The 24,304-nt window shown below is 44.4% G+C and overlaps 1 protein-coding gene across 3 annotated transcripts in view; it reads right to left on the bottom strand.

Moving 5' to 3' along the window:
* Positions 1–979: 979 nt before the first annotated feature.
* The window catches only part of LARP4 (La ribonucleoprotein 4), a 158,259-nt gene continuing 134,934 nt past the window's right edge, over positions 980–24,304 (bottom strand). For 2 of the 3 annotated variants that reach the window (XM_063952251.1, XM_063952249.1), the window contains exons 13-16: positions 9,247–9,405; positions 7,648–7,781; positions 5,694–5,856; positions 980–4,332 (exon numbers count right to left, since the gene is read on the bottom strand). In XM_063952251.1, the coding sequence (XP_063808321.1) occupies positions 3,991–4,332; positions 5,694–5,856; positions 7,648–7,781; positions 9,247–9,405 (798 nt within the window). In that variant the 3' untranslated portion in view covers positions 980–3,990. The remainder of the gene's footprint in view (positions 4,333–5,693; positions 5,857–7,647; positions 7,782–9,246; positions 9,406–24,304) is intronic. The other variant, XM_063952250.1, reaches the window with a different exon arrangement.

The raw sequence follows: 24,304 nt of genomic DNA, 5'->3' as shown, positions 1-24,304 counted from the left end.
CCTGTGGGAGTGTGCTTTCTGTGAGACCAACAGGGGGAAGAGGGGGGGGGGGGGGGGGGGCGCACAGAAGCCGGTCTGTGGTCAGAATATGAACTAAAAAAGAATCCACAGATTTTTTAAGCATTTGTCTTTCCTGCCTGGCAATAACCAATTCAGAATATTAGATATCATTCCTTTAAAAGAATACAGAAATGCTGGTTCCTGTGTGCTGCTTCCCTGAGAAGGTAGAGTGCACTATGTACACAGCAGAAATTACCCTGAAGGGGAAAACTTTGTGCTACATGAGGGACATACAGCCTTTTGCCTGACATGTTTGTACAGCAGAACATACACACTAGTAGTGAAACACAGTGATATAACACAGAACCCCAAACAGCCTGTATGGAGTGACAGAGGGATAGGACCAGCACATTATGCCTCAACAGCTAAAGCCAAGTCTAGCCAGGCATAAACTAGAGCCTTAGATAAGGGAACTAGTTTCACTTTCAATATTTAGTGCTCCCCCCTTTCTACAAACCCCTTAGTACCAGTACAAGGTGTTTTCAGAGGGTCCCTGGAAGAGCAGTGCTTCCCTACATGCAGCCTGGAGTCTAATGCAGCAGGAAATGGCGCCTTCTGAGCCGCTGATCCCGCTCTCTGGGAAGCCCCGCCCCCTCAATGGCTTGCAGTCCCTGCAACATATTTATACTGGCTTTCATTATGTTTGTATAGAAAACGGGGTTAAAACCCCTTTACTGTACCAGCGCAGTCTGTGGCAGCCTGCAGTGCCGCCTCACCCTTATGCCACCATATTAACCGGGGACCCACTTACCAAAATACTTCTGGTCCCAAACATTAGATATTGGAAACTCAACCTGTATGTAAAAAGTTTATTTCAGAGTGGAGTGCATTACAAAGAAAAAAAAAAAAAAAAAAAAAAAGGTACTAACATTTACACTGCAGGAAATAAAAGGAGAGTTATTAACAAATGACAACAGACTTTACCCTTTGAATCAGCTTTATTCTTCTACATCTGTTATTTCAAATATTTTATAGCACCTTGGCAATGTCCAGAATAGATTACAAATACATGTATACATTTAAAGCATGAACCCTATTTCACGATTTTGAATTCAGATGATTACCTGGAAAACTGGGTGAAAAAAAAAAAAAAAAAAAAATTGTCTTAAAAAGACCAATATATATTTAACAAAACGCCAAGGCAGGGTAGAATTACCAAGTAAAATAATGCAGTTACAGATGATTTCAGAGTACAGGTTTTAAACAATCAAAAATATATAAGTGCCTGAAAGTCTATTTGGAGAGTTTTAGGTAAACAAAGATCATGTTCCAGATTCAGAACACGCATTTTGTTTATGGCCTGACAGCCCATATTTAAACAGTAAGCTGACAATTCTGTGGTACCATAGTAAAAGGAAGCCCTAACAACTCAATATATATCAATAAGCTGTATTAAGGACGATGCAGAGTTAAAGGCAAGGGAAAAACAAGAATAAAAAACAAAAACCACCAACATATAGCAAATAAAACATATAAAATCATAAGCAATTATCTGTTTCTAGTCCAGCTTCCAGAGAGGGTTTATAGATGTATATCCTTACACAGCAAAGTGGATGTGTCACAGGATAAAATCATATTCTACAAATATATTTAATGTTTTTCACTTCACGCAGAGCACGTCTTGTGACCGTACAAACAGGAATGTTAGACCACGCAATTTTCATGTAGATTATATGCTTTGACTTTTTTTTGCAGTGTAATGTTAAATGCATTAATAGTGGTAAGATCATACAATACAGAAAAGATGAATCACATTTAATTTTTTGAAACAAAAGAATGGCCTATTCAAAAGACCGCTACAACGTAAAAGACAACACCCCAAAATTACTTTTTTTGCAACATGCTAATTAAAGATTCAACAGATTATGATTACTGTGAACAAAGCTAATTGGAGCTGAAGCAGACATTTGTAAATATTGATTAAAAAGGAACGCTTTTCTAAGTTACAGAACACCTAAAACAGATGTAGTAACGGCATAATTTGATATCTGAAGTTTGCCTGAGAAAATATATACATGGAGAATATGATTTGAGTTAGCAGCCGGCCTACATAAGGCTTTGTGCTTTTCATGCAACATACTGCATTTGTAGTTTATACACAATCTAGATATTTTCACAGCCTTAACTATACTTTGATAACCCCTGATAAAAAAAAAAAAAAAAATTCTACAAAAGGCAACAAAAGATCTAGCACAGAAAATTCAAATAAATACATGAAGATCCTTACGTAGCGCTTATACAGAATAAGCCTATCACATGTGATAGGCATTTCTATAAATGAGCATTAAGTCTAAAGAAAATGCTATATACACACAAACCTTCCTTTCAATTTCACATATCAACTTACATTGTAGTATTTCTGCAAGTCACAATCAACTATAAATTATTTTACATCTAGAACGAGGAAGAAAAAAAATACAATACTCAAGTCCTATTTTCAAAAAGTATGGTTAAAAGCACTATATCCACATGTTCAGCTATAGAGTAGAACACGAGAGATAAAACGGTAGAATATCTGTGCCAAAGATGAACACAGAATAGGCCCAACATTATCAGAATATAGCACAATTATAGTGCTCACTATACAAGTCTTAAAGACTTCGCTTCAATTGACCCTGCTATACAAATTTAACAGTGAATGGTGCAATTAAAATAGGACTGAGTTTTAGAAAATGACACCGATTGACATGCAACCAGTTTAAGAAAAAACAAACAAAAAAAACAATGTCTTTAGGAAGTCCTTAAAATAAACTAATTACTGAAAAGACAAATGGAAACGGAATAGGACAACTTTAAAACATGTTAAAGAAGGAAAAAAAACTTTAATCCTACTGTAAAACTAAACTGTGATGACTTCTACCAAAGACTATTCTTTCACATATAGCTAGTCATTTTATTTTAAGTATAACAAAAAAAATAAAAAAATAAATGAAATTGAAGATAAATTGTGTAACTGCTGTAAATCTGGTATCCGAGGAAAAACAGTTGCATCAATATTCAATAGTATATGCCACCGATAAAGCATAATTTCACCAATCATTTCAATGTGAGCCATTTAAAGTCATGTCAGTTACGCATAGCCCTTTTGTAAAGACGACATACACATACATAGCCTGCATTTACAGATTAACACAGCTATGAACATGAAGCCATGCATGAATTGGGAGAATAAAAAAACAAAAACAAACAGTAAATATGAAAGAAAAAAGAAAAAGAAAAAAAGCTTGATTACCGAATCACATGCCTTTGTTATAGCTAAGCCTTTTGCTATCTTTCAAATATATTGACTTGATAGATAAAAAGCTTTGAAAGAAATTTTAGTAAGGTCAAAAGACAAACTAAATTTCAAGCTAATAGACATTACAGAGTAGCTGTACATTCAGTGTTATAATGCGTGACAATAACAGCAACTGGCCACAGTTACTTAACACATTGACCACACTGCATCCATGATTTTTCACTTCAAGGCCAAAATGGCATACATATACTACCAGCAAAGCCTTAAATAGATTAAAAAAAGTAATTTTTAAAGTTCTATTTTTTTTATTTTATTATTTTTTTACATTTTTAACATCTATTTTTCAAAAATATTTTCTCTTACCCTCTTCGATGGAGGGAGTTCTAGGTTTATGTCACAACCCTGAAACTGATATATAACAGGTAACCTCTGCAACTTAAAATGTTTAAGAAAACAACCCCCTCAGGTTTCTGACCCAACCCACAAAGAAAAAAATCCTACTGATTATATGCTTTTTAAATCACACCTGGAACTCATTACCACCTCAAACCATATCTCTGAGATGAATTTTGAATTTCCATTATGCCCACTATTTACAAATTGATCAACAAAACCGATGACCATTTTTAACCAAGTCCTTTATCTGTCGTTGCAATCAGTCCAGTTTGAAAGTTAAAGTTCCAAAATAGTTTTTACTTTGGTGATCTTGGTGGCACATATTGCTCCTTGCCATTGCGCCGCAATGCTCCCTGAGGTGAAGATCTGCGTCCAAACTGGCGCCTCTGTTCCCTGATTTTTCCTGCACCACCACCACCTCGGGGAGTTCCGTTGCTGCGGTGCCCAGGAGAATCTTTTACTTTTCCTTCAACCTTCTCATGAGTCTTTTCAAAACTCTTTTCTGGAACAGAACTTTCTTCATTTTTGGCAGGTGGCGCTATATTTGAACGAAGCTCACGAAGCGGTTGGACTGGGGCTGGAGTTGGCTCCTTAGGAGGTTTTTGACATACTTCTGCGTAACTTAATTTACGTGGTTCCTTGAAATGAAAGGGAAAAAAAAAACATTGCTAATTAACAGAAATGGATCCATGGTTTACAGGATTAAATCGTAACAAAACAAAATTTTCCTTTTATGTTGCTACATGGAAAGTCCAGACTCAAAAGCTAAGATACGAGCAACAGTACTACTTGCAGACAATAGTGTATCGTGTAGTATATTCATATCTGTTAAATTTTCTCTCACCAGCTCAAATTTTGTTCACATTTCGTACAGTATATGGAGCGTATATATGCAGTCTAAGAAAAAAAATATTCTTAGTGTGTTGGACACACTGCAAATACTGTTTTTATATTGACACTATGGTAAAAAATACCACCTTTGGATTTTCATATACCTGGCTTTTTTTAATAAACTACCTTGCTTTAAAATAATTTTTAACTATGGGGGTAATTCAGACTTGATCGCAGCAGCAAATTTGTTAGCAGTTGGCCAAAACCAAGTGCACTGCAGGGGGTAGGGGGGCAGATATAACATGTGTAGAGAAAGTTCGATTTGGGTGGGGTGTGTTCAATCTAAATTGCAGTGTAAAAATAAAGCAGCCAGTATTTACCCTGCTCAGAAACAATACAACCCACCCAAATCTAACTCTCTCTACAAATGTTATATATGCCCCCCCGGCAGTGCACATGGTTTTGCCCAACTGCTATCATCCTCCTTTAGTGACCTGGGAAAATCAATATTAGGTAATGGATTAAAACCGGGAAAATTAGCATCAGATTTGGGAACGACGGGGGATTCCTGGAAACATGATCTTGTTTCAAAGCGTATATTTAAATTCTAAGAACCTTTAGGCAGAGTTTCTTGTGTTTAGCTGAAATCAAGCAGAGCACAACATACGCAACCATAAGACTAGAAAACCTTAAGAGTTCAAGACTAAGCATGATAATATTACAATGACGCTCAAGAATTGTCATTATTCATGACAGACAGTTATGGTAATCAATACATTTCCATCTCATTCCTCTTATGCTCTTTACCATCCTGTGCTATAACATTTAGGAAGTTACTTTGTGGCAGTGTCTTATTGCAATCTTAGGTGAAAAGCATGTTTCAGGGAGTTTTGGGGAAATTTTTCAAGAGCGTGCAAAAGTAAAATTAGGGTAAAGAATAACCAATAGGGTCTGTATTTAATTAGCCATAGTCAATTACCACAGGGGGAAAGGGTGGAAGCCTCCCCCAGGATCAAAGACAAATCTGCGTTAAATGTAGTCTTTAGGCTCATTATGGGCTGTAACAGAACAGCCCCAGCAAACCAATAAGCCTGCGGTTAATTACCACGCCAAACTGAAACCAGCCCTAAGTGTTAATAGGAGGAACACTTATCGAAAAAGCTCTTACCTGTATATTTTGAGCAGGCGACATACTTGTCATCGGTGCAGTGGTGGTAGGTTTCAGTGGTTTTGTGGAAGTAGAATTGCACAATGGTAACACTGACGAGGTCTGACTTGCTACATCTTTGTGACAAGAAATTTCTGTAGGTTTCTTCTCATTAACAGGACTGCTAAGTATGAACACAAACCAAGAATCCCATCAAACAAACTCCCAAAAATTCAATATGTCAAAATTACAGTTTGTTCTTCCCATGACCGGATCGGAGGTCTCTGCGGGTACCTATAAATCTCATCCTCCTTATTCTGTATTACCAGGTACTGTTTATCCCATTAGGTGTAACCTATGCATCCCAAGGTGGCTGCCTCGTCTGGTGCCTTTTTGGATAGGATGAGCAATCTATAGAACAAGTGAGTCACTGGGCATCTCTTTACACCATTTATCAGATTTCAAACAGTATAGGTCATAACTGATGACCTATGTATTTAATGTTAACCAACTCTCTGAAGTGTGTTCAGTATTTCACATTTCTACATACTGCTTATCCTGCTGCTTAACCCATGTAGAGAACCCAAATTGGCTCCTGTGGACAGGATGAATAAGGGGTGGAACAGATCACTAGCTGTACAGATGTGTCCTCACACATCATTGGAGTTCCCACGTTCGCCACTAGCAGTCCTTGTTTGTGCTATAATTTACGGGTGCGTGCACATACCACCAAATGCAGCTGTGTCAACCACACATAACTACGGGTAGGAGCATAGCTGCCCGCTACCCGTGCCCATACAACGCAGCAGTCCCCTCCACATAATGTAGGGCAGAGGGAGTCTTACATCCGTTGCCTGCGACTGCTCAGCGCTCTAAGTATACTGGAGGAGCATGCATACACCACACCATGCCAGGAATCCGATGCAAACATGTACAGTAAGAGGAAACATCTGTATAGGTCTTATTCATGGACATTAAACTAGAATTGTATTGCATACACTGTATTTAATCCCTAACAAATATAATGCGCCTTATTCGGCTGCCTCACTTGCTTTGTTACCCTGCTATAAAACCTTAAATGTAAAGCAGTCCGAGTCCTAACAGATCAAAAGGAGAAAAAAAAATGAATCAGATTTAATTTCAGGTACTCTTCCCTTTTAGGGCAATACTTAATCACATAGCAAACCAAAATCAAAAAAACTGCATATCAATAATTATAATTAACCAATTCCATACTGTAAACGTAACAATGTACATGAGCCATAGTAGCCAATATTACATGAACGCAGTTCCTAGACTGCTATTTTGACACTATTTTTAAGGTTTTCTTGACACTGCCTTAATATTCACTATGGTTAGAAAAATGGCACAATAATTTGAGTTAGGAGACAATGCAGCTTAAAATGATCTGGACAGATTTTTAAATGGAGAAAAACTATCTTTTCTATGTGGGATGCTATCTGGGTTCATCTTTCCATTCATTTTTCTAGCAGTGACAATGGAATGGGCAATGACAATCTGTATCAGGAATATGCAACCTGTAAGCCTACCCACAGCTGTGGCGCTACACCATCCAGCTGTAAGACCACCTGCAGCCTAACCCTGATCTAGACAAAACATGGTGAACTGCGCCTCTAACCAGTTTCATACTGAGTATGGACATAAGGAATGTAGGCCAGGCTTATTAACCTGCAGGTCACTCAACTGAAAATGAGACTTGCTAAAAGCAAACCCTAATCTGTAATTTAGTACAAAGCTGAAACAAGTATTCAATTTACATAACACAGGGCACTGAAGTTATATTGTGCATAGCATACATTTGAAGCAAATGAAAATTGCTGCATGCCAATTGTTATTCACATGTATTCCGTATCTTCCCTGGTTAATACATATACTGTAGTTAAACTCCTTATTAAACACTACAATAGCCAGTTTAATTCAACTACCATCATACACAGCTGTCCAACATGCTTACCTAGGTAAAGGTGGGGGCGGCGTAATGTCTTCTGTAGTATGGCGGGCGACACACGCAACAGGCTGCTGCAGTGTGGTTTTTGTGGGTTCTTCCTGAGCAGGTATAGTCAAATTTGGAAGCAATTCCTTATTCTCCTGAAAGATAGAACCGGTCACTATACAGTGCAGAACATAATATACAACATAAACTAACAATTAATATGCAACATAAAGTGGCAGTCTTACCAACACTATAAGCTTAAACTGTCCATAAAAGCTGCTTCGCCTAAGCCACTAGCTCTAAATAACTTTGATCACTCACACACACACGCAACCAAATCAGATCGAGCTGGCCCTTTGGGGTTTGCAGCCGGAACCCAGTGGTCTTTCTGTTAACGTTGACTAGCTATTGGGACTAGAAGCAATTTTGGGCCTGCACAGGAATGTAAAAAACTGTTACATAAGCAGTCTTAAGCTGGGTACACACTAGACGATATGCTCTACGAGCGATATACTCCGTGTTTGCCCTTGAACTCCCAGGCAAACGAGTGCATACACATCCTGCCACCACCCCGACACATGTAGTTTCAGACAATATAGAAAATACTGATCTGCATGTACAGATAGAAGACCTCGTCAACGACCCATGGCACTGCGCATCATTGACAAAATAGTGTGTACACACTGGACAATATCGTTCAGAAATGTTATATTTAAAAATCACCTACTGTGTACCCCAGCTTTAGATAGCCAAAGCTCGTACAACTTCTCAAACAATTGACTTTATAAACAAATACATACTGTGGTGACTAAAAAAATAAATATGACTTGATTAAGCAGGAATGCTTTACACATGATTAGACAAATTCAAATAAAGTGCCACAAGTTCTGATAGAGATTTGTCTGTTCATATTTAGGGCGGTATCCAATTAGGTGCTACACAACATCAGGAGCGAAAAACTGGAGATTTTTGCATTTTTCCTGATATTTCACTGGGTATTCAATTAAAATATCCAGATTTTTTTTTCATGCGAACACATATAGGTTTCCTGAAACCTGTGTTTTTGCCGTAGCAGCCCCCCCAAAAAACAGCGCTGAGAGGATTTTGTTTTGCCTGCCTGAGGCAGGTGAAAAAATTGCCTGATAAGCCATGGCGACCACTCTAGTCAATGCCCCATGCCCGCCACAGCAGCTAAGGACTCACATCTGCCCCGGCCAGGCAGGGGTCATGTGACAGGGAATGACGGAAATGTCGGAGGACCTGGAGCCTGGGAGCAGCCAGAGCACGGTGAATCTATGCACCAAAGATGACAATCCCAGGTAAGCTGCGCATTATCAGGGCTAATTGGATAACCCCAGGCTATATTACCTGCGGAATTTACTGCGGGTAATAGGATATCCCCGTTAACATATTGTCATCTAAAACTGGATTTAACATTTATTCCCAGCTTTACAATGCCTTCAGTTACTATTACCTTATTGCTTTTAAGAACATAGAATAAGATTAAAACATCATGATTACATAAAGTTACTAAACTGAAAATGCGGGTTTCATGGCAAACGCTTCTAAAATCCAACACATTTCATCAGAGATCAAAATGTAAAAAATAAAAACACTCACTTTCTCTTTGCAAATTCCTTTGACAACATCAGACATCCTGCTTTCAAGCACAGGCTCCCCGGGTGTGCTCGCTATACTTCCGGGTAGGGGAGGGAAATTAGTTGCCAACAAGTCAAACTTTGGTGTCTGCACAATTTCTTCCATTGCAGACAATGGTCGCTGAAATTTAGAAGTGTAAATACACATGAAGTAGACGTTAAAGCTAAGTGTATAATCTAAAGGAAAAACATATGTACATATAGGTTCACAGCCCTCAGATCTCATAATCTTGCAATCATTGAGAAGACCAAACAACCCAAATCTGAGTAGAAGAATAAGATCAGAAAAAGTTTGAGATGGAGAATGGAGGAATAGAAAAAGTATGGAGTAGCTCAGACTTTTGGATGCAGGTCCTGTTCTCTCTAAGCGCGATACTTAATCATCATTGGGCCAGAAAAATTGGATTTTTTGTTACTCACCGTAAAATCCCTTCCTCAGAATCAATCTGGGGGACGCTGCGTCATGACCTCTGTGTCAGAATGTGGGCTATGGAAGTTAGGCACAAGAAACACTAAAAACTAACTGCTCCCCCCTCTAACCCCTCCCACCTCCAGCAAGCCTCAATCTACGTTTAGCTAAGCAGCATGGAGGAAGAACAGTGGAACAAAGTCAAGAAAAACCAGACAAAAAAAGGGGAGGATATCGCAGTGTCCCCCAGATGGATTACGAGGAAGAGATTTTACGGTGAGTAAAAAATCCCATTTCCTCTATCATCCATCTGGGGTACGCTGCGTCATGACCTCTGGGAAGTCCCAAAGCAAGCTAACAGAGAGGAGGGGGTGTTCCGGTGCAGCCGCACTAAAGACCAAATGGCCAAACAGATTCCTCCAAACCAAAGGTGTGGAATCTATAAAACTTGGTAAAGGTGTGCACAGACAACCAAGTCGCAGCCCTGCAGTTGCTCCACTGAGACGCCACGGCAAACAACCCAAGATGCGCCGACGGCGCGTGTCGAATGAGCCCGCAAAAGGATCTAGTACAGGTAAATCCGATGAAACATAAGCATGACAGGTAGCAGAGGTGACCCAACGGACTAGGGTATTCCTGGAAGCCGGCCAGCCCTGTTTTGGAGCATCAATGAGAACCAAAAAAGACTGTACGTGCAGTGTAAAGACGCCGTGAGAGACAAGTATATCTGTAAAGCCCGAACAACGTTCAACAAGTCCAATGGTGATGAATCCTGTGAAGACGTAGAACCTGGAAGAAAAGCCAGCAGAACAATGGGGCAGATGTATTAACCTGTAGAAGGCATAAGGAAGTGATAAACCAGTGACATGTGTAAGGTGATAAAGGTACCAGCCAATCAATTCCAATATGTAAATTAACAGTTAAGATCTGATTGGCTGGTGCCTTTATCACCTTGCACATATCACTGGTTTATCACTTCCTTATGCCTTCCCCAGGTTAATACATCTGCCCCACTATCCTGTTTGAGATGGAAAGCAGAAACCACTTTAGGCAAAAAGGAAGGTTTTGTCCTCAAAACCGCACGGTCAGAGTGAAAGATAAGAAGAGGCGCTCTGCAGGATAAGGCGGCAAACTCAGAGACCTGCCTAGCCAAAGCAATCGCCAAGAGGAACACCACCTTAAAATTCAAATACCTTAAAGCCACCAAGTCCAGAGGCTCAAAGGGCAGTTTCTGGAGAGCCGTAAGGCTGTATTCGCAACACGCCCTGAAGAAAATAGGGATTTTTGTTTACTTACCGTAAAATCTTTCTCCGAGTCCATCTGGGGGACGCTGCGCCGTTACTTGTGGGTTAGAGGTGTGTGGTAGTGGAGTTTGGCACAGAATCTATCAAAAGCTGTCTCCTCCCCCCTCTAACCCCTCCCATCTCCTTCCTGCTCAGCCATCACTCAGTTAACGTTTAGCCAAGCCAAAGGAGATAGACCCGAACAAAAAAACAACCAAATAAACCAGACAAAACTACGGGAGGGATCGCAGCGTCCCCCATATGGACTCAGAGAAAGATTTTACGGTAAGTAAACAAAAATCCCCATCTCTCTGTCATCCATCTGGGGGACGCTGCGCCGTTACTTGTGGGATTTCCCAAAGCAAGCTAATGAGAGGAGGGAGACGTTGACGGCATAGCCGTCTGTAAAATACGACGCCCAACACAGGCAGTCTCCAAACCAAAAGTATGAAAACGGTAAAACTTTGTGAAAGTATGTACTGACGACCAGGTCGCCGCCCTGCACAGCTGCTCAATAGATGCACCACCGCGGACAGCCCAAGATGCTCCAACTGCTCTAGTCGAATGAGCCCTAATTGAGTCAGGAACCGAAACTTCTGAAGACACGTAAGCCTGTCTGATGGCCGAAGTTACCCAACGGGCCACAGTGTTCTTGGAAGCCGGCCAACCTCGTTTGGGAACATCAATTAATACCAACAAGGTATCCGTACGACGGAAAGACTCCGTGCGAGACAAATAAATACGTAAGGCCCGAACAACATCCAAGAGGGCCAAATGGGAATTCTCCCCCGGAGAAGACGGAGTAAAAGCTGGAAGGACAATGTCCTGATTTAAAATGAAATGCTGAAACAACCTTTGGAAGGAAAGAAGGCTTAGTCCGCAGAACCACCCGGTTCTCATGAAACACTAACAAGGGTGGCCTGCAAGAAAGAGCCGCCAACTCAGACACTCGTCTAGCGGAAGCAATAGCCAAAAGAAAAATAACTTTTTGTGTCAGATAACGCAGTTCCGCAGATTCCAAAGGCTCAAATGGAGATTTTTGAAGGGCCGTAAGGACCAAGTTTAAATCCCAGGGAGGAACAAAAGGTGGTTGAATTCGAAGTACTCCCTGAAGGAATGTTTGAACCTCTGGAATGATCGCTAGTTTCTTTTGAAAAAGAACAGACAAAGCTGAAACCTGACCCTTCAGTGAAGAAAGCCTCAGGCCCTTATCGAGACCCTCCTGAAGGAGAGAGAGCAGTCGAGGAAGTCTAAACAAATGCGGAGTCAAGCCCCGCTTTTCACACCAAGCAATGTAAATACGCCATACGCCGTAAATGCCGGAAGTCACCGGCTTCCTAGCCCGAATCATCGTCTGTACAACAGAACGCGAAAGACCTTTTGCTTTTAAAATCTTGGATTCAAGAACCAAGCCGTCAAAGCCAGCCGACTTTAATCTGGGTGGCAACAAGGCCCTTGAAGAAGATCTGGTCGCAGAGGAAGACTAAAGTGGTCTCCGACGACCATGCTGCGCAGAAGAGTGTACCACTGTCGGCGCGGCCAATCTGGAGCCACCACAATTATGGCGAGACCTTCTCGCCGAATGCGTTGAAGTAGACATGGAAGCAGTGGAATCGGCGGAAACACGTAACCCAGCTGAAACTGCCACGGAGCTGTTAGAGCATCGATTAGAAATGCTTGAGGATCCTGAGTCCGCGAGCCGTAGTGAGGAAGTTTCTTGTTGAGTCGAGACGCCATTAGGTCTACGTCGGGCAGTCCCCAGCGGTCCACTAGAGAGAGAAACACTTCCTGGTGAAGTTCCCATTCTCCCGGATGGATCGTGTGACAACTCAAAAAAAGAGGATTTTGGTACTTACCCATAAATCCATTTCTCTGAATCCTCTTGGGCACACTGGAGCTGTTCCTTATACATTAGGGGTGTGAAGCTTGCAACCGGAGGTGTGGCACAATCTAAAATTAGTATTGTCTGCACAGCCGGCTCCTCCCCCTTCACATCCTTCCTCAGTTTTGAAAATTTGACTGAGAGAATAGGACATGATACTATAGCACCTGGCGAGGAACCGAACCGTACAACATCTCAAACAGCATCTAAGAAACTTCTTTAACCGAAAAACTAACGCTGTTTGTACGAACTGTTTGAACAAGAACATTGAACACAGCAGGGTTGACAGCACAGAGGCGGGCATCCAGTGTCCCCTAGAGGATTCAGAGAAATGGATTTATCGGTAAGTACCAAAATCCTCTTCTCTTTCATCCACTAGGGGACACTGGAGCTGTTCCTTATACATTAGTGGACGTCCCAAAGTTTTCCCCCCAGGGAGGGAGTGCTGTCTATAGCCTGCAAAACCAAACGTCCGAACTTAGAAACTTCGGACGCAAAGGTAACAAACTTGTAAAATTCTGCGAACGTGTGGGTTGAGGACCACGTCGCCGCTCTGCAAAGTTGAGTAGTGGAAACACCCCTGGCAGCCACCCAGGAGACCCCCACCGATCGGGTGGTAGGAGCACCCGACTGTACCGGAACCTGTTTACCACAGGAAATATAAGCTTGACGAATGGCAAGTCTAATCCATCGAGACAGACTGCGTAGAAACCGGCCAACCCTTCTTTGGCCCATCATAAAGGGCAAACAAATGGTCCGACTTCCTGAAGGACGACATAGCTTGTACGTACAACTGCAAAGCCCAGACAACATCCAAGAACACGTCCCCATCTGCGAGATACTGGAAAGATGGGACCACAATTGGCTGGTTTACATGAAACCCCGAAACAACCTTAGGAAGGAAATCCGCTCTTGTACGGAGTTCCGTCCGATCCTCATGAAAAATAAAAGACTCTTACACGGTAAGGCTCCTAACTCAGAAAGCCGCCTAGCCGTAGCCAAGGCCAGCACGAACATTACCTTCCAAGAGAGATATTTCAGGTCTGTTCTCGGTAACGGCTCAAAGAGTGTCGATTTAAGAAAGAAAAAAAAATTCTAACACCAGATTTAAATCCCATGGTGCCGTGGGAGGACGAAAAAGGGTTGTATCCTCAGAACCCCCTGTAAAAAGGTTTGAACCTCTGGCAAGGATGCCAACCGCTGTTGAAAAAGAAAGGAAAGAGTCGACACTCGAAACTTCAGAGATCCCAGCCTCAGAGCTAAGTCTAGGCCGGCCTGAAGGAAAAGTAAAAGTCTGGATAAGTGGAAGGTCGTCGAATTCCAGCCATATTCCTGACACCAGTCTATGTACTTTTTCCAAATCCTGTATTAGTTCATGGCGGTGACCGGCTTCCTAGCAGTAATCATCGTAGGAACGTCCGTTCTAGGTATACCTCTATTCCTTAAGATCCGGGTTTCAATAGCCACGCCGTTAAACGCAGCCTGTTCAGGTCTGGGTGGTGAAACGGTCACTGAGATAGCAGGTCCTCTCTCTGAGGTAACCTCTTAGGTCTGAGTATTTCAACCTCTTCAGAAACCTGGGTATGAGTGGGAAACGGTGGAAAAATGTAAACCTTCTTGTAACACCAAAAAAGTGTTAATGTGTCCACTCCGTCTGCTGCCGGATCCCTTGTCCTGGACACATATCTGGGCAGCTGGAGGTTTTGCCGAGATGCCCTTAGGTCGACCGCATCTCCTCACCACCATGTTGAAGATCCGTGGACGCAGGCACCACTCTCCCGGATGCATGTCCTGGCGACTGAGATAATCTGCTTCCCAGTACTCCACACCTGGAATGAACCCTGCAGAGAGGATGTTTCGCCTTTCCGCCCACAACAAGATCTTTGTGGCTACTCTTAACGCCATCCTGCTCTTAGTTCCTCCCTGACGGTTTATGTAAGCCGTCGTTGAGACATTGTCCGACCGTGTCCTCACGTACTAACCCTTGACCAGGACTTCGGCTAGGAGAAGCGCATTGTAAACTGCTCTTAATTCGAGAATGTTGATGGGTAATCTGTTCTCCTGTAACGTCCATCATCCCTGAAACTGACGGTCTCTGCAGACGGCACCCCAACCTCCGAGACTGGCGCCCGTTGTGAGGATCCTCCAATCCCAAATGCCGAATCTCTTTCCTGCTGCGATATTTTTGTATAACGACCACCAAATCAAGGAGACTCGTACGTGTGGTTGAAGTCAGATTCCTCGATGAAGAAGCCAGGGTGAACCTGCTCCCTGAGCAAGGTGGTGTATCTGGAATGGTCGGGAATGAAGTCTGCCGTACTGGAGAGCTTTGAACGACGCCGCCATCTTCCAGAGAAGTCGCACACAGAGGTGTAGAGAAACCGTCGGTGTCCTCAGTACCTGGGCCACTAACTTCTGTATGTTCTGGATCTTGGACTCTGGCAGGAAAATTCTCAATTCTCAAAGTGTCCAAAATGAGACCGAGTAACTGAATCCGTTGAGTCGGAATGAGGTTGGACTTCTGGAAGTTCACTATCCAACCATGCTGAATGAGAAATGGTGAGATGTCTGAGCATCCCTTATCAGCTTCTCTGGAGAGGAGGCCTTGATTAGAAGATAGTCTACATAAGGAATTATCGTGACCCCTAATAGCCTCAATCCCGCAACCATAACCGCCAAGATCTTCGTGAAGATCCGTGGGGCTGATAGGCCGAATGGTAGAGCTCTGAATCGGTAATTATCCCTCACCAGTGCAAACCTTAGGTAAGCCTGGTGGGGGAACCAAATTGGGAATGCAGGTATGCATCCTTTATGTCCATGGACACCATGAACTCTCCCAGATTATGTTGTTTATCCAAAGTTCTGGCGAGGTGTTGGTCCATATGTCCTGAAAACCTTCCAGACGTGCGGCCACCAGGGGGGGACCCTAGGTGAGCTGGGAGATCGTTATGCCACGGTCTTGTCAGCAGGTTTCTCCTGCTTTCTGGTTGTTGCCTGTGAGCGGCCTCTACCTCTGCCCCCACGTGCCGGCGCACCTAAATCTCTCTCGGGCTCGAAAGGACTGAGATCTGAACGAATGAAACATTGGACCCGAATAACCTCTCTTAACTTGTGGAGTAGTTCTCATATAAGGAGTAGGTAGGAATGTGGACTTCCCTGCCGTAGTCTGTGCAATCCATTTGTCCCTCTGGACCGAAAAGCATTTCACCCCCAAAAGGAATGGATTCCACCGCCTTCTTGGTGTAAGAGTCTCCCTGCCATTCTCTGAGCCATAAAATCCATCTAGCCGATATGGCCGATGTGGAGATGCGCGATGCAATCCTGCTAGTATCCTTTGAGGCCTGACACAAGTATGAATTTGTAAACCCTTAGAAACTGGTTTAAAACTTTTAAATTGAGTATCGGCCTGACCGTCCCGTCCGTCTTTGGCACGACAAAAAGACTGGAATAAAACCCCGTTCCTCTCAGAGGCGGGAACTGGAACAGTGACCTCTGACCGTAGTCATTTCTGAATTGCCGTCAGTTGAGCTTTTGTACCCTGTGTTCAGTCAGTTGGGTAATGTCTTCAAAGCTATTTTCCTCCTCAATAGCCTGTATAATACGGCTAGACCATGCTCTCCTGGCCTCGTAAACTCAAGCACAGATGAGCGCAGGTCTCCGTCGCACCTGCTGCTACAAAAATCGACTTCAAAGCCGTGTCAACCTTACAGTCTGAAGTATCCAGGTAAAGGGTACGTTACTTGAAACCTTTTCGGAAATTGAAAACGTTTATCAGGGTGTTTCCAAGCCTCCTCCATTTGAGCTTGGAGAAATTCAGGAATGGTAAAAAACTGATGAATGAGGTTCTTGGAATTCGAATAATTCAAATTCCTCAGGTTCCTTAACCTCTTCTGCCTTAAAGTGCAGGCTCTCTTTCACAGAGTCAATTAATGAATCAAGACCCAAGATCGCCGTATCCTCTTCCAGAGAATCGGCGTCTAAAATAGATTCAATCAACTCACCTTCCTCCGTATCCATAATAAGACCCTCCTCCTCTGATACTGGTACAACAGGAAAAGGTCTTTTAGCTGCCTTAAACACATTCTTTTCTGCTTGTGCGGGCGGCATTAACTTGATGAGAAATTCTTCCATCGTCCTAGAGAATCCCGCAGCCCATTCCGATTGCTGCTTGCGTGATTCCGCCATTTCCTTGGAGATTCTGTCTGCAAGGGTATCCTCCCATGACCTAGACGGAGCACTGCTCCCAGGTGGAGCGTCCTTGTCCAGGCAGGAGTCTCACACCCCGGAGCTGCCAACCCGCGTGCTCTTCTTGTTATACTATGTACAAACATAGTAGGTCCTAGAGGTCTTGGCTGGTGCTTTAGACATGTTGTGCCCGCTTATGCGGCTTTAAACCGCCTATCAGACTAATATGCAGCGCTTTCACCCTTTAACGTAGGAAGAGAAAGACTGTATCAAGTGACGGAAGCGAAGGTCTTGGAACCAGCAGGGAAAACCTTTCCTATCGTTATGTAAGAAGGGAAGAGGGCAAAAATAAATGAATACAAAAAAAATAATTAAATAAATAAACACACCAGCCGGTTTGTAACCCTCACCGACCCAACTGTAAATCAGCTAAGATGGTAGGGTTGTCACGTGCTTCCCAGTATTTTCTTCAGGATCTTTGTATAGAATTCCTTTGAAAATATAAACAATAAAAGCAGAATCAAGTCTCAGGAGATCCAAATAACATATATATAAAATTTTGCCAGCAGAGGGAGCCTTATTTAATAATAAAATCCTTGTGGATTAATTTTATTGGATACCTAAAAAGAGAGGGAGGGCTAATCCCTGCCCCTCAGATTTAGCGCCTATATGTGTACTTAAGATGGCTGCCATTGAAATATTTAGGACACTTCAATACCTAACATTACGTATAGGAGCCCATGTAACTAACTCCCGCTGAGGAGTCTACTACCCCCCCAATGCTGTGCCCTTATCCATACGCGGCTCAGGATCACAGCGGTGCCGACTAAACTTTTTACCCCCACACTGCGGCGCCTACTCCAGCGCGCACCCTCTGGGACCTCTCTTATCTGGTCCCACAGCGGTGCTTTCTCCTCAACTATCGGGCGCGGGGAGGGAGACCCGCCTAGTGCAGCCGAGTCTGTATTACCTCAGCTGCGCTGTGTACAGCGGCGTCTCTCCCCGCCAGTGTGCGTGCGCTACGGGACCCGTCTTGCACGGTCTCCCAGCGGCGCTTCCAAGAAAGCATTCAGATGCGCGGGGGAAGGGGGGGGGGGGGGGGGGGGAGACCACGACACCTGCAGAGACTTCTGTGTTCCCCGCTAATGTGCGCGCGCTACGGGATCTTTCTAACACAGTCCCATAGCGGCACTATCCAAAGAAGATATAAAACACCGGGGGGGTGTCGGTTTTTTTTTTCAGGGCCTGTCTTAGCTTCAGCTGCGCTGTCTCTCCCCCCAGCGGCTGTACTAGACCTGGGAGACCTACTGCTTTCCCATATTAATATTAACCATCTAAACGAGGGCCCATATTAACCACCAGTACTCACTGCCGGGAGGATCTCCTGTCGGGAGATGCAGGTCCCTTCAAAAGGGATCTTTGTCTCCTGAAACACCTCTGGCTTTGTCTCCCTTTTCATAGGGAGCCGCTTCCAGTATTAAACAGTTCTGATTTCTGTCGAGAGATGCAGGTCCCTTCAATAGGGATCTTTGTCTCTCACTAATCAGTGGCTTTGTCTCCCTTTTCATTAGGGTGACGCAGCCATTATCAAGGAAAACCAAAAAAAAAAATTTTCAGTCAGGAGCTGAGTTGCTCCACGTGCTGTCCCTCCAGCACAATTTTCAAAACTGAGGGAAAAAGGATGTGAAGGGGGAGGAGCCGGCTGTGCAGACAATACTAATTTTAGATTGTGCCACACCTCCGGTTGCAAGGTTCACACCCCTAATGTATAAAGGAACAGCTCCAGTGTCCCCTAGTGGATGAAAGAGAAAATCTGCTTCCCAGTTCTCGACTCCTGGAATGTGAATTGCGGATATTACGGGAACCCAACGTTCCGCCCACGTGAGAATCTGAGCGACTTCTCTCATTGCGGACCAGCTGCGAGTTTCTCCGTTTGTTGATATAAGCCACTGCCGTGGCATTGTCGGACTGCACACGAACCGGATGACCCTGTACCATGGTCTGAATCTGAAGGAGTGCGTACCGGTTCGCCCTCAATTCCAGAATGTTGATCTGTAATTTTGACTCCTGACTGGTCCAGTGCCCCTGGAAGTGATGAGTCTGGAACACTGCTCCCCAACCGCTGAGGCTTGCGTCCATGGTGATCATCAACCAAGACCAAACCGTGAACGGTGCTCCTTTTCTCAAATTGTGACTCTGAAGCCACCAGTGAAGTGACTGACTAGTCTTTCCCGACAAGCAGATCAACTGCAATTCGAGACGTGGATCCGGCCGAGCCCAACAGCTGAGAATTTGAGCCTGAAGAGGTCGGGCATGAAATCTGGCGTAGGGAACTGCCTCGAAGGAGGAAACCATCTTGCCCAACACCTGCATGCATCTGAGGACTGACACTACCGGTAAGTGTAACAGGGTCCGGATTCTGGACTGTAGATCCTGAATCTTGTCCGTAGGAAGAAACACCTTCTGGCTGTTGGTATCGAATAGAAGTCCCAGAAAAACCATTTTCTGGGAAGGAAGTAAAGACGACTTTGGAAAGTTGATTATCCACCCGAATGACTGCAGAGTCTCTATCGTTAGACGCAGGTTCTGAGTGAGAATCTCCGCTGACGGGGCCTTGACCAACAGATCGTCCAAGTATGGAGTGATGTTGACCCCTTGACAACGGAGAACCGCGACGACATGACCCATTACCTTTGTAAAAACCTGAGGAGCCGTAGAAAGACCAAAGGGAAGAGCCTGAAATTGAAAATGCCATGGCCCGACTGCAAATCTCAGAAGAGGCTGATGACCTATCCAAATCGGGACATGTAAGTAGGCGTCTTTTACGTCTATTGAAGCCAAATATTCCCCTGGCTTCATGGCGGCGATAATTAAACTAATGGATTCCATCTTGAATTTTTGGGTTGAGAGATACGGATTGAGGGCTTTTAGATTCAGAATGGGTCGGAACGAACCATCCGGTTTGTCCACGAGAAAAAGACCCGAGTAAAAACCCCGACCCCTCTGAGGAGAGGGCACCGGAATGATTACTCCATTTTGTAAGAGGGTTGCTGTTGCCTGAAGAAGAGCTTGACGTCTGGAGGGATCCTCTGGGAGAGGTGTGACGAATAGCCGGAATGGGGCTGTCTCTTCGAGATCCAACACATATCCTCTGGATATGACCCCCATTACCCACTGATCTGGTTTCGACAGGAGACACACTTCCCTGAACTGAAGTAACCGTCCCCCAACCTTCATCGATCCCTCCGGAAGACCTGAAGCGTCATGCCTCAGGCTTGTCGGCAGGCTTACTGGCCGGTCTGCGAGTAGCTTGAGATCCTCTACCTCTGAATGCCCCTCTTCGTGGAAATCTGGAGAAGGCACGAAAGGACTGGAAACTACCTCTGCCCTGCGTACGAAAGAACCGAAACCTTGTAGGTTTCGGTTTGTGAGGAGCAGATGGAAGAAAGGGGCTCTTTCCTCCAGTAGTATCCGAAATAATCTTCTTTAACTTCGACCCAAAAAGAAACTCCCCTTCAAAAGGAACTGCCGTCAAGGTCTGCTTTGAGTCCGAATCAGCATTCCAAACCCTAAGCCAAAGAGACCGTCTTGCTGATACTGTCAAGGCAGAAACCCGGGACTGTAGCGCAACAGAATCTAACAAGGCCTCACCTACATGAGTAAGCGCCTCCAAAATCTGTTCTGCTAACTGAATGGCTTCCGGCGGATCGTCCGACTGCATTCCAGATACGACCTGTGCTAGCCATTCATCCACGGCCTTAAGGACCCAGGCACCCGCCAGAACTGGATGGAGAGAGACACCTGATAAAGAAAACATAGATTTTAGTAATGCTTCTATTTTCCTATCGGTAGGGTCTTTTAATGTCACGGACTGTACCGAAGGAATAACCGTAGCTTTTGCCAAATGTGAAATAGGAGCGTCTACCTTTAGGGCTGTCTCCCAAAATTGTATCTTCCTCCGTAAAAGGGTATAGAAATTTTACATTTCTTAGGAGCCTGGAAACGAGAATCCGGTTTAAGCCAGGGTTCTTTTAAAATATCGGCAAAGTGAGAGTAAGAAGGGAAGGCAATAACCTGTCTCTTCTGCCGTTTGAAGAAGGGAGAGGAAGTCTCCGTCACTGCTGCATCCTGAATATTTAGAGTCTGACGAATGGCTTCTATTAGTAATCTAACACCTGAACTAGTAGATAGCTCCTCATCTTCCCAAGGCGAAACTTCTTCCCATTCAGGATCCACCTCCCCTTCCTCCAATGGAGATGTCAGAGAATCCAACTCCTCTCCCGGAAACGCTATAGCGGGTAACGGCTGTGTTCGTTTAGTAGCAGCGGAACTGCTGGCAAAATTAACAAACTTATTTAAAGAATGGGTTAAATCAGTAAGACACTTGCCCATATTTTGGGCCCACAGAGGCTCCACCTGAGTTTGAGCAGATTCAGCCTCCGACCTAGACTGACGCAAATCTGAAATGGCATCCACCATGTTCTTGACCCATGGGGGCATAGACTGATCTGTGGAACTTCCCTGCTGATCCGCCACTGATGCACCAGAGCACGAAGTACAGAGGGTACCCGCGTCAGCACTACCCTTAGCCAGCTTTGACCCACACTGTGAATAGGAAAAATAAACTGAGGCCGTTTTGCCCTTTGCAGCCTTGTCCGGTTTACTGGCCATTCTTTATTCTAATTATGTTTAATATATAAAAGCAGTAAACATGTACTATAAATCACCAGACAAGTGACCTAGCAGTTATCTCTAGTGTCCCCAAGAAGACTAACTGCTATCTCCCACTAGGGCTAGCCCACCATATACTTGCAGTTTAGATGTGACTGTAATAAAAAAAACTTGTTCCTGGAAACTAATGCTTCGTGTGCGCCTGCACAGCGTCCCCCAGTCTGCAGCCGGATAAGATGGCGCCCCGGAGTCTTCAGGTAGCTGCCGAACAGTGCGCGCGCGACAGAGCAAGGCGGGAAGCCATCCCTGCACTGCTGACGTAACCGCAGCGGCTATTCTCTGAGTAGCTTCCGAAACCGGAAGTTCGGGCTTCCACGCACCGCTACACACAGCGGTTGTCGCGGCAGCTGTCTACTGGCTCCAGGGAGTGTAAAACACTCTCCCGGACATTCCCCAAGTCCCCTCCTTATCAGTCACTCTCACTGCGGGACGGGGGGGGGGGGGGGGGGGGAGGAAGGGGGATAAGTCTCCTCCGATGCGACGGATGGCTGGCCGGCTGGTGATAAAATGAGAAAAATAACAGAGGGGACAGCCCAATACTGTCAGTGACAGATTGTGGCTGTCCTGTACCTTATTCCTGCCGTCCTGAAGTGGATAAAGGCCCCAGTGACCAAAGTGTGGTGGCCTCCAGCAGCAGCTCAGAGTGGGATGCTAAACCCACTCCAGTAGTACCTGTCACCTGTAAACAGGGACTAGGTACACTTGAGAATAACAAAAAAAATAAAAATCTAAGGAGAAAGAAAAACTGTCTACTCCACAGGCACAAAAGTAAAACTGGGTGATGGCTGAGCAGGAAGGAGATGGGAGGGGTTAGAGGGGGGAGGAGACAGCTTTTGATAGATTCTGTGCCAAACTCCACTACCACACACCTCTAACCCACAAGTAACGGCGCAGCGTCCCCCAGATGGATGACAGAGAAACAACGGACACCCGGAAGGTAAGCCAACTTCTTCTGAAAAACAACAGACAAGGCAGATACCTGCCCCTTGGTCAAACCATCCTGGAGAAAAGCCAAAAGATGCGGTAGACTAAACACAGAGGCCGAGACCTTCTTGTGCTCGCACCACGAACTGTAGACACGCCAAATACGGTAATAAATCCTGGAAGTGACCACCTTTCGAGCCTGAAACATTGTACCAACCACCGAAGACGACAACCCTTTGTATCTTAAAATGGCGGTCTCAAGAACCACGCCGTCAAAGCCTGCGAGGCAAATCGGGGTGACGTCACGGTCCTTGAAGTAGGAGATCTGGACCTAGTGTGAGGCGACATGGAGGCTCGGCCACAGAGCTGGTCCTAGGCATAGGCAAACTAAGCAAATGCCTAGGGCATTTGGTATGCCTATGGACACAAGCAGCTTCTGCTGATTAAAATATGCAGCATGCCTATATTCTGTGTGGCATTTCGTATGCAGATACAGCCACATTTGCACACAGTATATAGGCATGCCGCATATGATTTTAATCAGCAGAAGCTGATTATGCATCCTAGCCACATAAAAATGCGTCTTATTTGCATTGCTATCAAAAATAGGCACCCAACGTTAGCAAAGCTTCCAGCTGACTCACGCCAGGCATCTCCTGCTGCATAGCGCATCGAGGCAAGATTTATCAGGACACATCTGTATCCATGCAGATGTCACAGTTTTAGCGGCCGTGTGAATGCTGTGTGTGGGTGGATTGGTTGTGCAACAGTGTTTGGCACATCTGCTAGATGCATTATGTGTCATTATTAGTGATGAGCGGATTCGGTTTTACTCGGTTCTCAAAACGGCATCTTATTGGCTCACGGATGTTCCGCGTTTTGGATAGCCAATAAGATGCCGTTTTGAGAACCAAGTAAAACCGAATCCGATCATCACTAGTCATTATGTGTATAAGGGCATTAATAAAGGTTATTAATTAAGGTAATGTGTAAGGCGCATTATGTTTATAAGGATATTAATGAAGCGTGTCATGTGTAAGGGGGCATTGCTGTGGTATTGTGTGTATAAAAGCATTACTAATGTGTGGCATTATGTGTATAAGGTGCTCTACTGTGTGGTGTAACGTATAGAAAGGGCACTACTGTGTGGTCTAATGAGAATAAAGAGCAATATGGTATAATGTAATGTGACTAAGGAGCAATTCAGTGTAATGTGAATAAGGGGCACTACTGTGAGGAGTAACATTAATAAGGTAAAGTGATACTACTGTGTGATTTAACGTGGAAATCGCACTATTGTGTGGCATAATTTGAATTGGGGATACTATTGTGTGGCCATGCCCCTTGCCAGCAAAACACACCCCTTTTTGAGCTGTGCGCTGAATGTGCGCACTGCTCCTTTTTAAAATACACTGGGTAGGAACACCAAAATAAGGACTGCTATGGGTGAGGGGTGATGGTGCAGGGTCAGAGGTGGAATTAGCAGTGGTGCTAGGCAGCACCGGCCAAAATCTTGCCTAGGGCATCATATTGGTTAGTGCCAGCTCTGCTCGGCCAGCATGACCTGAATCTGAGCATACCAATGCCGCTGAGGTCAATCCGGAGC

This window comes from Pseudophryne corroboree, chromosome 2 (genome assembly GCF_028390025.1).
Source record: "Pseudophryne corroboree isolate aPseCor3 chromosome 2, aPseCor3.hap2, whole genome shotgun sequence".
Lineage (NCBI taxonomy): Eukaryota > Metazoa > Chordata > Amphibia > Anura > Myobatrachidae > Pseudophryne > Pseudophryne corroboree.
Note: the sequence above shows the minus strand (reverse complement) of the source record. Positions and strands in the feature narration are given on the sequence as shown.